The 13,318-nt window shown below is 37.0% G+C and overlaps 1 protein-coding gene across 37 annotated transcripts in view; it reads left to right on the top strand.

The window, feature by feature from the left end:
- Positions 1 to 13,318, top strand: part of ELF2 (E74 like ETS transcription factor 2) — a 120,123-nt gene that overhangs the window by 43,587 nt on the left and 63,218 nt on the right. For 31 of the 37 annotated variants that reach the window (XM_063809015.1, XM_063809019.1, XM_063809011.1 and 28 more), the window contains one exon: positions 9,015 to 9,180. The exons of the other annotated variants lie outside the window; for them this stretch is intronic. In XM_063809015.1, coding sequence (XP_063665085.1) covers positions 9,015 to 9,180 — 166 coding nt within the window. The remainder of the gene's footprint in view (positions 1 to 9,014; positions 9,181 to 13,318) is intronic. 37 annotated transcript variants of the gene reach the window in all.

The raw sequence follows: 13,318 nt of genomic DNA, 5'->3' as shown, positions 1-13,318 counted from the left end.
CCATAATCAATTTTTTTTTAATCCCATCAAGGTAAGTTTAATGAATCAAGTAATTCACCATATCAACAGGAGTGAAAGAGAAAAATTAGGTGATTATATCAGCAGTTACAGAAAACCCATTTGCCAAAAATTAACACCTATTCATTATACAAACTTTCTAAACTAGCAATAAAGGGCAATTTTCTCAGCCTGGTAAAGTGAATCTGTGAAAAACCCACAGCCAACATCATACTTAATGGTTGAGAGCAAGGCAAGGATGTCTGCCCTAACCACCTTTATTCAACATTGCACTGGCAACATTACTACAAGGCAGCAAGAAAAATAAAAGACTCACAGGTTTGAGAAGTAGTAAAACTGTCTTTATTTCTAGATGATATAACTGTGTACCTAGAAATTCCTAAGAAATCCACACTATTAGAACTAATAAATTTAGAATAGCCAGAGGATATGAGGTGAGTGTATACAAAGCAATTATTTATATATACTAGCAATATACAATTGGAAACTGAAGCAATACTATTCAATAGAGCATCAAAAAGCAGGTGGGTGCACTGGCACGTGCATATAGTCCCAGCTACACTAAAGGCTGAGGTGAGGGGCTTACTTGAGCCCAGGAGTTCAGGTGCAGCTCAGGCAACATAGTGAACCCCCATCTTAAAAAAAAAAAAAAAAAAGTAGGGAAAAGTTTAATGAAATATATAAAAGACTTCTATACAGTGAACTATAAATACTGTTGAGACACATTAAAGACCTGAATAGAGAGATGTACCAAGTTTATGGATTGGAAGACATACTGTGGTTAAGAACAGAGTTGAAGGCCTTACACATCTGATTTAAAGACTTTCTATAAAGCTGCACTAATTGAGGCAGTGTGGTTATTGGTGTGCCAATAGACATGTAGATCAATGGAACGTTAAATACATGTAAAAATGCTCAATATTATTAACTATCAGGGAAATGTAAATTAAAACCACAAGGCGATCCTACTAAATAAACAGAATGAGGAAAATTGATGAGAGTGATACCACATGTTGGAAAGGATAAGGAGCAGCTAAACCTCTCCTTATCCTTATTGCTTATAAGAATGTAGGCTGGGCGTGGTGGCTCACGCCTGTAATCCCAGCATTTTCGGAAGCCGAGGCGGGCGGATCACGAGGTCAGGAGATTGAGAACATCCTAGCTATCGCAGTGAAACCCCGTCTGTACTAAAAATACAAAAAATTAGCCGGGCATGGTGGCGGGTGCCTGTAGTCCCAGCTACTCGGGAGGGTGAGGCAGGAGTGGAGTGAACCCGGGAGGCTGAGCTTGCAGTGAGCCGAGATTGCGGGAGGCGGAGCTTACAGTGAGCAGAGATTGCGCCACTGCACTCCAGCCTGGGGACAGAGCAAGACTTCCTCTCTCCCTCACCCCCACCAAAAAAAAAAATTACATATTTTATATGTATGTATGTGTGTGTATATGTATATATATATATATATATATATATATATATATATATATATATGTAAAGTAATATAACCACTTTGGAAAATTGAGTACTTGCAAAATTAAATGTACAATTGCCATGTGATCTGATAATTTGACTCTTAGGTAAATATGTAATGGAACGGAAAGGAAGGGAAGAAAAGACCAGGATGTTCATAGGAGCATTACCGCCATATGAGGACAGGCAAATGGATAAGCAATTGACATATCTACAATAGAATTTTCAGCAATGAAGGGAGATGAAGTATTGATACATGCAGCAATATGTATAAATATCAGCAGTAAAGAAGTTGGACACAAAAGAGAACTGTTGATTTCAATGTAAAATTTGAGAAAAGGCAGATCTATAGGGATAGAAATCTATAGGGATAGATCAGTGGTTGCCTAGGTCTGCGTGTATGTGTGTGTGCATGCACATGTGGTGGGGATTGACGGGTAAAGTTAGGTATGAGGGAACTTTCTGGGGTGATGGAAATGTTCTATTTCTTGACTGTGATGGTAGTTACAGGGATGTTTACATTTGTGAAAATTCATAGGAAAAATAAAAAGATTTTCATCTGGTGAGGCATATTCTTCCACAAGTTTTATATTTTGCAAATGGATTCCTTTTTAAAGTTGTCAAATTACCTGTTATTGGCTTTATTTATTTTATTTTTTTGGTTTTTGTACCAATTGTTATTTTTAAATGAAAAAAGTATTTTGATATTTCTTAATTACCAGGATCATTGTAAAAAACAATAAACTCAGACATACTGAGAAAATGAAAATCCATCTTTTGTCTGCTCACCTCTCTTTCACCAGGTTAATAATTTGAGGTGTATTTTTTCCAGACTTTTAAATGTATATGCTAAATAAATATATAAATGGAATCAGACAACAGTACTATTCTATGGCTCATTTTCCTCCTCCTTCCACCCCCTCTTGTTTGTATCATGGATATTTTTCCATGCCAGTATATAGCTCTAACTGCCTTAATTGCTTAATTGATATTGAATAGTCTCTCATTGTATGGATGTTTGTTAGTATGGGTGTATGTTTTCTATCTCTTTTTTTTTTTTTTTTTTGGCATTATGAACATCTAGCTTAGGGGACTTGTCTTAAAACTGGGTTTGCATAGCAAGTGCACCATTATTTATTCTAGTGACGTATTTATTTGGAGTGGTTTCTGGGGTTAAACCATGAGAGGTAGGGGAGATGAGTCCTCCCTAAAGCCTGCCAAATGGCATTTTTCAGTTTTGATAAGATTTTTTAAGGTAACCTTACTCTACCTCGAAAGAGAAAATGTGGAACAAATTTATGTACTTTTAACATACTCCTGAATTTTATTATCTTTCTATATATTCCTAAAGTACATTGAGAAAAGGATTACAATACCACTGCTTTCAGCCATTTCATTGTACTTGTCTTTGGAAACTTCTGATACCTGGAGAGCAATGACTGAGTGCATATAAAAGCACTTTCTAGGTAAACACTGCAGCATTGCACTTGTCTTGCCTCTTTAAACTAAGAATCTCTCTCCTTAAATGGAAGTTTTTGAGATCACTGTTAATACTTACAGTAGGGTTGCCAGATAAAATACAGGATGTCTAGTTAAATTTGAATTTCAGATAAACAACAAATGACTTTTTACTTTAAGTATGTCCCAAATATTGCATGGGACATTCTTACAGTTATTATTCAGTGTTTCTCTGAAATTCAAATTTAACTGGGTATCCTGTATTTTTTTATTTGCACCCTAGCTTGTAGGGAATTAGACAGCTTGTGCCAAGATCCATGGTGACTTGAGCAAAGTAATGCTAAGTAAAATAACCTTGTACGTGTGTTATTTTTTGCTATTTTATTTTTAAGCAAAGACTCCTGGTTTCTTCTCTTCCATCCCCTTTCTCCCATAAAAATAGCTACTCTTCTACACAGTACAAGGCAATAATTATCTGAATAGCTGCATGCAGTGTCCTCTGGTCTGTATCATTTGGCAGAAAAAAGGCTCATGAAGTTACTTGCCTCCATAGATGAGCAAATGTTGAACTTATAAATACCTGTTAATATTAAAATTTATTGACTTCATTATTCTTTGAGCCAAGCTACAAATATCTGTACTTAAATGCCACTTTAGTTTATATGAAGCGTGTGTTATTAAGGAGGATATAAAAATTGACTACGATATAACTCTTGCTCTCAAATATCCTACTAGCCAGTCAAGGAGTTGTATATGTAAACACATAATTATAATATGGGACAATGAACAGTGGTAATATTAGGCAAACAACTTGTTCTATAAATACGTAGGATAGAAAAATTAATTCAGATTGGAGGATTATAGAAGATTCCCTGCAACTTGATGAAAAGCCTTCAGTAGATGAAAAGGATTTGGACAGATGTGAAGGCTACAAAATAACATGAGCAAAAGTCTTGGAAATGTTCACATTTAGGAATTAGAAGCAATGCCACTAATCAATTTATGTTAAGTAATGTAGGGAAATAAGATATAAAGGTGGTATATTAGTTTCTTGGGGTTGCTGTAACAAAGTACTGTAAACTAGGTTGCTTAAACAACAGAAATTTATTGTGTTACAGTTCTGGAGGTCAGAATTTAGGAATCAAGGTGTTGATAGATTTTTTTTTTTTATTGTTGTTTGTTTTTTTTTTTGAGGGCTAGGAGGGAGAATCTCTTTAATGCCTCTCTCCTAGCTTCTGGTAGCCTCAGGCACTCCTTGGCTTGTAGATGGTGTTCTCCCTGTGTCTTTCCATGGTTTTCCTTCCCATTTGTGTGTCTCAGAGTCCAAATTTCCCTTTTGTAAGGACATAGTCAAATTGGGTTAGGGCTCATCTTAATTATCTTGTCTTAACTTGATCATCTGCAAAGACCTTATTTCCAGATAAGGTCACATTCACAGAAGCTAGGGGTTAAAACTTCATCTTTTTGGGGGACACAATTCAGCCCATGACAGGTGGGTTGGGGTTATATTTCAGAGTGTTAAAGCCATTGTTTAATTTGTTAAACTTTCCTTTTAGACCAAAGGGGAGTCATTAATGCTTTTTATGCAAGGAAGTAACACAAACAGTTCTGATTGTGATGTGAAAAGGTGCCCTCTAAAGTTGAGGGCAAATAGTAGATTTGAAGACTATTTCTATTGTTAAAATATAATATCAGCTGTCACTAATTGAATAACTTACTCTGTGCTTTGTACTTATACTATGCTAAGAACTTTGTGCATATAAAGTCATGGGACTTTAAAGGACAGAAATATTATAATCTCTTTTTTAAATATGAAGAAACCAAGATTTAAAGAACACAGAATGGGGAAACAGGGACAGATGCAGATAATTTGTGCCGTTTAGACATGTTAAGCTTGAAGTGTTGACTGAGTATTCCTGTAGTGATGTTAAAGTTGGTAGTTTAAAATTTGGTTTTGGAATTCAGAAGATGAGTCAGAGTAGAGGACAAATACTTAGTCATTATCAGCATAGCGGTGCTATTTGAAACCATAAGAATGGGTGGGCTTACTTGAGAAGGTAGTATAGGGCAAAAAGAAAGGAGACACTGAAGATAGAACCTCACTAAGTTGGCTAGACTTGAGTCTATGGAGATGAAAGAAGAGTCAGAGGAGACGCTTGAAAGTAGAGTGGTAGGCCGGGGGTGGTCGCTCATGCCTGTCATCCCAGCACTTTGGGAGGCTGAGGCGGGCAGATCACCTGAGGTCAGGAGTTTGAGACTAGCCTGACCACCATGAAGAAACCCTGTCTCTACTAAAAATACAAAATTAGCTGGACATGGTGGCACATGCCTGTAATCCCAGCTACTCGGGGGGCTGAGGCAGGAGAATCACTTGAACCTGGGAGGCAGAGGTTGTGGTGTGTCAAGATTGCGCCATTGCACTCCAGCCTGGGCAACGAGCGAAACTCCATTTCAAAAAAGAAAGTAGAGTGGTAGAGAAAGTTGGAAGAATGAATTTTTTAAATGAGGGTAATAATAAATGTATGAGTCTGCGGGGAGGCAGTAGAGATTGAAAACTGAAATAGAATTTGGTCGTTATTAACATTTTGAGGCTGGGTATGGTGGCCCATGCTTGTAATGCCAGCACTTTGGGAGGCTGAGGCAAGTGGATTGCTCGAGTCCAGGAGTTCAAGACCAGCCTGGGCAACATGGTGAAACCCTGTCTCTACCAAAAATACAAAAATTAGCTGGGAGTGGTGGCACATGCCTGTAGTCCCAGCTACTCAGGAGGCTGAGGTAGGAGGATGGTTTGAGCCTGGGAGGCAGAGGTTGCGGTGAGCCATGATTGTGCCACTGCACTCCAACCTGGGCGACAGAGCTAGACCCTGTCTCAAAAAAAAAAAAAAAGCAAAAAAATATTTTTAGAGAATAGCTTCAGTGAGGTGGTGGAACATAGATTACAAGGAATATATAGATAAGTCAAGGAGTTAGACTATTTTTTTGAGAAATGTATACAAGTATACGTCTTGATCGATCAGTTAAAGTTCAGTTAAAGAACTTCTTTAATTGGACTTGTTGCCTTTTAACTTCAGTTAAAGATCAGTTAAAAGTTCAGTTAAAAGAAATGAGAGTTTAATATTTTTCTTTTTTTTTTAATTTTTGAGACTTGTTCTCAGTTGCCAGGCTGGAGTGCAAAGGCATGATTATGGCTCACTGCAGCCTTGACCTCCTGGGTTCAAGCAATCCTCTTGCCTCAGCCTCCCAAGTAGCTAGGACTATAGGCAAGAGCCACAACGCCCGGCTGATATTTATTTTTTATTTTTTGTAGAGATAGGGTCTCCCTATGTTGCCCAGGCTGGTCTTGAACTCCTGGGCTCAAGCAGTCCTCCTGCCTTGGCCTCCCAAAGTTTTGGGATTACAGGTGTGAGCCGCTGAACCTGGTCTGAATTTTTTTTTTTTTTTTTTGAGACCGAGTCTCATTCTGTCAGCCAGGCTGGAATGCAGTGGCGTGATCCTGTCTCACTGCAACCTTTGCCTCCCGGGTTCAAGCAATTCTCATGCCTCAGCCTCCCGAGTAGCTGGGATTACAGGCGCATGCAACCATGCCTGGCTAATTTTCGTATTTTTAGTAGAGACGGGGTTTTACTGTATTGGCCAGGTTGGTCTCGAACACCTGACCTCAGGTGATCTGCCCACCTCAGCCTCCGAAAGTGCTGGGATTACAAGCATGAACCCTGAATTTTTTAATGCAAAATGATTTTAGCTTTTTTATGGTCAAAGAGAAGGAACCACTGAAATATTAAAACCCGGCTGGGCGCTGTTTCCAGAGGTGCTATTGTTTTGACTTATGTATTATAATTTCTTTACTTTTCTTTATAGTTTTGCCACCTATGAAAATAGTCCTAAACAATATTTTATTTTGAAAAAATAGTTTACCAAGCTAATTGAGTTAGGAAAGGGCAATATTATCATAGATAGATGAAGGCTTCCAGGAGAAGATAGCTGAATAGTCAGGTTCACTGAGTGTCATGAGCTTGTCTTCAAGTAGTCAGTGAGCAATGCCATGAGTTTTTAGAAATGTAAGGCACATCCTGCTCTGGTATCTGGCATGCTACAGTATGGTATGGGCTGGGTATTGCATATTTGTTCAGGAGGTATATGGTCACTTGAAGAACGCTGTTCTGTATCTTTTATTTTAAGCCCATGGTAATCTTCCTCCAACATATAGTAGATCAAAGCAGAACACATCTGGGGGGTAAAATGTGTTCTTAGCTGATCCAGGCAGCAGGGCAGGTGGAGTGAGTAGGTACATGAAGGTAAGCCAAATGTCAATAAAAATCTAGAACAGACTGATCTGGACATTCTGTCCTTAGGAACAAGGTCAATGGTTATCTTAGTAATGACAGTTCATCATGCTATCTCAGGCGTCACACTGCTATATTTTGGACTGGTTGCCCTTTAAATCTGGTGCATAGCTAGCATCCTGGAATCTCTCTTCAAAGTCTTCCTGAAGATTCCCATTGTTTCTCTCCTATGTTGATCTCTTCTATCCTGTATTTGCAATAGTTCTCTTTTTTAAAAAATTCACTCTCTCTTATTGATGGGATACATTCTCCAGTATCTTCTTGAGAAAGGAAACATGAAAGGTAAATGTTTGAGATCTTTCGTGTCTGAGAAGATATCTTTATTCTACTTCTGTAAGATGATTTGACTGGGTGAAGAATCCTAGATTGGAAGTAATTTTTCTTCATAATTTTGAAGAAATTGCTCAACTGTCATCTTCCTTCTAGTATGACTGTTGAGAAGACTGAAGTCTGTGTCCTGATTCTTTGTAGTAACCTGTGTTTTCTTTCTAGAAGCTTGTAGAATCTTTTCTGTTCCCAATATTATGATATTTCACAGTGATATGCCTCAATGTATGTGTTCCTTAATTTTTTGTACTAGACACTTGGTGGGTCCTTTCAAATGGGTAGCTTATATCCTTCAGTCTTAGAAAATTTTATTGATTTACTTCTTTCTTGTTGATTTCTTTCCAAACCTTTTTTTTTCCTTTTTATTTCTTGTTTTTTCCTTATGATTTTTTTTTTGGAACTCTGTTATTCAGATAGTGGACCTCCTGGACTTGTTGGTCATCTAATATTGCTATCTTTTCTCTCCTGTTTTCTATTGCTTTATCTTTTTTTTTCAGGTTCCTGGAGATTGCCTCAATTTTATCTTCCAAGCCTTTATTCATTTCAGCTATTGTATCTTTAATTTCCAAAACTTCTTTTACTTGTATTTTAAAATGTTCTTTACTGAATTGTGATCTGTTCTTACTTTATAATATCTTCTGTGTGTGTGGAATATGAATATTTGGCTTTTTCTTCATGACTAAAAGTGATGGACTAAAAAGCTAGTTGGACACTCCATTTTGGGTAGAGTATGATGCTAACAACTGTGCCTATTATGCCTCAAAGATGCTATTGTTGTTCCTCTCTGGAAAGTAACCTGTCTTCTGCTGAGGTGGAGGAGGTCTGGTTGCTTAGCAGCATGAAGGAGAGAGAAGGTCTAGGAATCAAAAGTGCATGTAATTGGTGTTGCTTTCTGTAGATTCTCCACACTGTACAGTGTGTTGTTTCTCAGATTTTTTTTTTTTTTTTTTTTTTCTGCCAGACTGATTTGGCTTTGCTGGGTCTGCTAACCCACTCAATACTCATCCAGACACTTTCAGTCTTCCAGGATTTTGTTGTTCTTACCTCTTCTTGTTTGTTGCTCTCACCTCTTGTCCTTGTGGGTTTAGGTATAAAAGAGTCTTTTACTGTTGTTTTAGTCAGCTTTCATAATTAAGTGAAATTATATGCATGTTTTTAATCTGCCAACTTAATCCTAAAGCACAGATTATTTAAAATGTTTAATCTATGTCTTACCTCTTGAGACTTGAAAGGATTATTAAAGTTAGCCCTTTTCATCTCTTGTTTTGGCTTTTACATTCATATTTATAATATTTGAAACTCATTATGTGGACTGCTCGAGACTGTATTAGTTCAAGGATTTATAAGTGAATCCAGAATTTGTAAATACAAAGGTTGATTGTTCTTTAAATTTGCTCTTATAGGAAAGTGAAAAGGTTTCTGAATATCCAGCAGTGATTGTGGAGCCAGTTCCAAGTGCCAGATTAGAGCAGGGCTATGCAGCCCAGGTTCTGGTTTATGATGATGAGACTTATATGATGCAAGATGTGGCAGAAGAACAAGAAGTTGAGACCGAGAATGTGGAAACAGGTAGACATCTCATAAAATGTTCATTATTTATAACTTTCTCATTTTGTAAGCTTCAACAATACTATTGCCAGATGAAAAATATACTGAAAAACCTTTTTAATGCTATTTAGTATAGCTTGGAAACCAGTGAAACATCTATGTTTAAGGGAATTTGTGTAGATATAAAAGTTCTAATGTATAATTCTATGAGGTGTAACAGTCTCATATCATGGACTCTACGCACAAAATTACAGCTTTACATAATGATAAAGTTATTATTTTTTTTCTGAGAGTGTAAATCCTAGCTGTTATTTATACAAGTCAATAGGCTAGTATTATGAGGACAGCTTTTTAAATTAAAAAAAAAAATGGTATTCTATCATTCTCTAATTGATTATGAGTTTCTTTGAGTTAATATTGATGGAGCAATATGATTTCTTTTCATTAATATCAGAAGGCATCTTTGTAGTGTTCTATCAGTTTCCTCTTTGCTTTTTGTCTTCTTAGAGATCTTAGTATTTCAGTCTATTTCTGGTGAGATAGCTATATGTTTAATTGGAGATTAGTATCTGTAATTCTTAGAGAAATCTTTTAGTTTTTGCCATTGATTATGAAGAAAATAGAGTATTTTATCAGAAGGATTGTAGTGACTCTTACATAATAATAAACATGCAAATGTATCATCTTTAGCTGTTAATGGAGAAAAAGAATCATTATACTTGTTGTTTAATCCTAGTAAAAATTCTTTACTATTTTGATACATTTTTATAAATGTAGGAAACTTTCATGATTAAAATTTTGAGTATGTGATGTATTTCTTCTTATGAGGTCCAGTAGTACCCCTTAGGGCTACTAGCCTCTTCCGGCATAAAACTGTTCTTCCTCTAATTTTATTTTTTGTGGAGCTAAGGGATTGAAAGTTACCTTGCTTTTCAGAGCACTGATGATTGCAGTGCTAGCAAACCTCAGGTATAGTGGAAAATTCATTTATCAAAATAGGCAGCCAAGCTGGGTGTGGTGGTGTGCATCTGTACTCCCAGCTACTTGGGAGACTGAGGCAGGTGGCTCGCTCAAGGTCAGGAGCTCAAGTTCAGCCTGGGCAACATAGCAAGACCCCATTTCTAGACAAATAAACAAAAAACCAGGCATCCAAGGACTTCATATGGGCTTCGTGACTGTAGTCTGGAGTGGTATCTGATTTACAGTATATAGTGCATATCTTTTTATGAGAGTTTGGAGAGTTTTCCAGTCTGAAGCTAGAAGTATAGTGGCAGAGTTGAATTTTCTTCTTGAGGAAAAGGATAGGTAGGACAGTTAAAAGTATTTTGTAGGATGATGTTTTGGATTATATATTGTAACTGATTTTATTACAGGAGCATAACTAAACAGAATACTAATAGCAGAAGAAAAAAGTATGGTAGCTTAAGTTGAATGGAAAAAAGTAGAACCTGTTTGAAATTTCTGGATGATGTTTTGGTCAAAAAATAAGGAAAACTATGATTTTGATAGCAAATTGGCAACTTTAAAAAAGATAAAAACTATGGCACCAAATTTACATAAGTTAGTAAATTAGGATGTTTATCACATTAAAATACCAGAGCAGATTGGTCGAATCTTATTATTGGTATAATTGACTGTAAATGTTTTATTAATTTAGATTAATTCAGGTAAAACCAATTCAGAATAGGAAGCGAATGTAATCTACTTAAGGGATTTTATTTTCTTAGTCTTCTTGAACTCTGAGGGTAATGATATCATTTGCTGGGCAGAGATATTAGTGATTGTGAAAAGGAGGATATGGGAAGTCTAGGTAAAATAACAGTTACTTTTGTGATTTGTTTTTTTTGTAAGTAGTTTTTGAATATTTGATAATTTTAAAATTTACTTCAACACAAAAAGAAAATGTAAGCATATTACTTATATCATTCTAAAATGGTATAAAAGCACCTCAAAAATTCATTGTACATGTTCCATCCTGGCTCATGGATTTTTTTTTTTTTTTTTTTGAGACAGAGTCTTGCTCTGTCGCCAGGCTGAAGTGCAGTGGTGCAATCTCGGCTCACTGTAACCCCTGCCTCCCGGGTTTAAATGATTCTCCTGCCTCAGCCTCCCCAGTAGCTGGGACTACAGGCACACACCACCACGCCCAGCTAATTTTTGTATTTTTTAGTAGAGACGGGGTTTCACCATGTTGGCCAGGATGGTCTTGATTTCTTGACTTCATGATCTGCCCGCCTCGGCCTCCCAAAGTGCTGGGATTATAGGCACAAGCCAGCGTGCCCAGCCTGGCTCATGGATTTTAATGTAACTTTATAAAGATTGTTAATATTCATAGATTAGTTTTCAAGTCAGCTAATCTGAGCTTAATATTGTTTCTATTAAGAATCAGGCCGAGCGTGGTAGCTCACACCTGTGATCCCAGCACTTTGGGAGGCCGAGGTGGGTGGATCACGAAGTCAAGAGATCGAGACCATCCTGGCTAACACGGCGAAATCCCATCTCTACTAAAAATACAAAAAATTAGCTGGGCGTGGTGGCATGCATCTGTAGTCCCAGATACTTGGGAGGCTGAGGCAGGAGACTCGCTTGAACTCAGGAGGTGGAGGTTGTGGTGAACCAAGATAGTGCTACTGCACTCCAGCCTGGGGGACATAGCGAGACTCTGTCTCAAACAAAACAAAACAAAAACTAAAAAAAGAATCAAATGCGTTTTTAAATGAGTTAAAATCTGAATAAGTTTTCATTCTTCTGACATCTAGGGCATATACAAATGAATAAAGATTGGTATGCATATTTCCTTTTAGGTAGTGAATTAGGATTAGATTCATTTCTTATAATGTAAAATTGAAACTCAGATTACAGATACATGTAGGTTTTAAACAAGAAGCTGACTGGGAAGAAAAGGAATGCTTATAAGATGGCAGATTTTATTTGGTGAATTGGGGGAATTGAGATCTGTATAGAATACTTCCCTGTGTATGTCTAGGAAAACTTCGCGGAATGCTCCTACATTATAATTTAGATTATGTCAGTCTAAAAGATGTTATATTTATTGGCTTGTTCTGACAGTTCTCTGCATGTTCTCATTGGAGTGTTTTTTCCCTTTTATTCCTAAATACCCATATGTATGTGTCCATATCATAAACAGTGTTCTATTGTCATTTGTGTTGGAGTACTAAAATCATATTATGATTTGCATGTAGCCATCTTTATTATTTTGTATATAAAAGAATTTCTCTTTTGTTAGTAGGAATTACGAGCTGTTTGTTTCTCCTTTTTGTAGATTAACAGTCTACGTTTCCCTCACAGAGCTTATGTGTAATACTGATGTTCTCTTAAATTGTATAGGAGAAACCAAATATATTTTGAAACTTTAAAAATAGGCATATTCATCTAAACATATAGTAAATTGCTTGTGATAACAATGACAGATTAGTAATTATAAAGAGACTTTGAGGAAGAGTGATGAAATACAGGTGAAGGGTGGTCTTGACTCTGGCAGGTATAACATATCTTCCCCAGTGGCTGCAGACTCCATCAGTTCTAGGGGCCTGCTGGATAGACTGGTATGGTGAATGAGGGGAGGGAAGGAGTTTTTTGGATTCCCTACAGGAGTTTGAAAGTACAGTTTTTATGTTCACTTTAAAAAATTATAAAAATTATATATAATATAAATTTAAAAGGTTGTTACAAATTACCATTTAACAAGCACCACGTTTATACCAATGAACTCAATAATAAATAAGTGTTGATAGAAATCTTTTAAGACCAGACTAGGCTGGGCATGGTGGTTCACACCTGTAATCCCAGCACTTTCAGAGGCCAAGGCGGGTGAATTACGAGGTCAGGAGTTCGAGACCAGCCTGACCAACATGGTGAAACCCCATCTCTACTAAAAATACAAAAAATTAGCCAGGCATGGTGGCGCATGCCTGTAATCCCAGCCACTCAGGAGGCTGAGGCAGGAGAATCGCTTGAACCCGGTAGGCGGAGGTTGCAGTGAGATGAGATCATCCCACTGCACTGCAGCTTGGGCGACACAGCGAGACTGCAGCTCAAAAAAAAAAAAAAAAAAGACTGGACTAAGGCGACTGAGCTGTCTAGGATTTGCTTCTTCGTTTTTCACCTTAACAAATACTTGTTACTATATTTATCCCTT

The sequence above is a fragment of the Pan troglodytes genome, chromosome 3, assembly GCF_028858775.2.
Source record: "Pan troglodytes isolate AG18354 chromosome 3, NHGRI_mPanTro3-v2.0_pri, whole genome shotgun sequence".
Lineage (NCBI taxonomy): Eukaryota > Metazoa > Chordata > Mammalia > Primates > Hominidae > Pan > Pan troglodytes.
The sequence above is the reverse complement of the archived record's forward strand: the minus strand, read 5'-3'. Positions and strand labels throughout refer to the sequence as shown.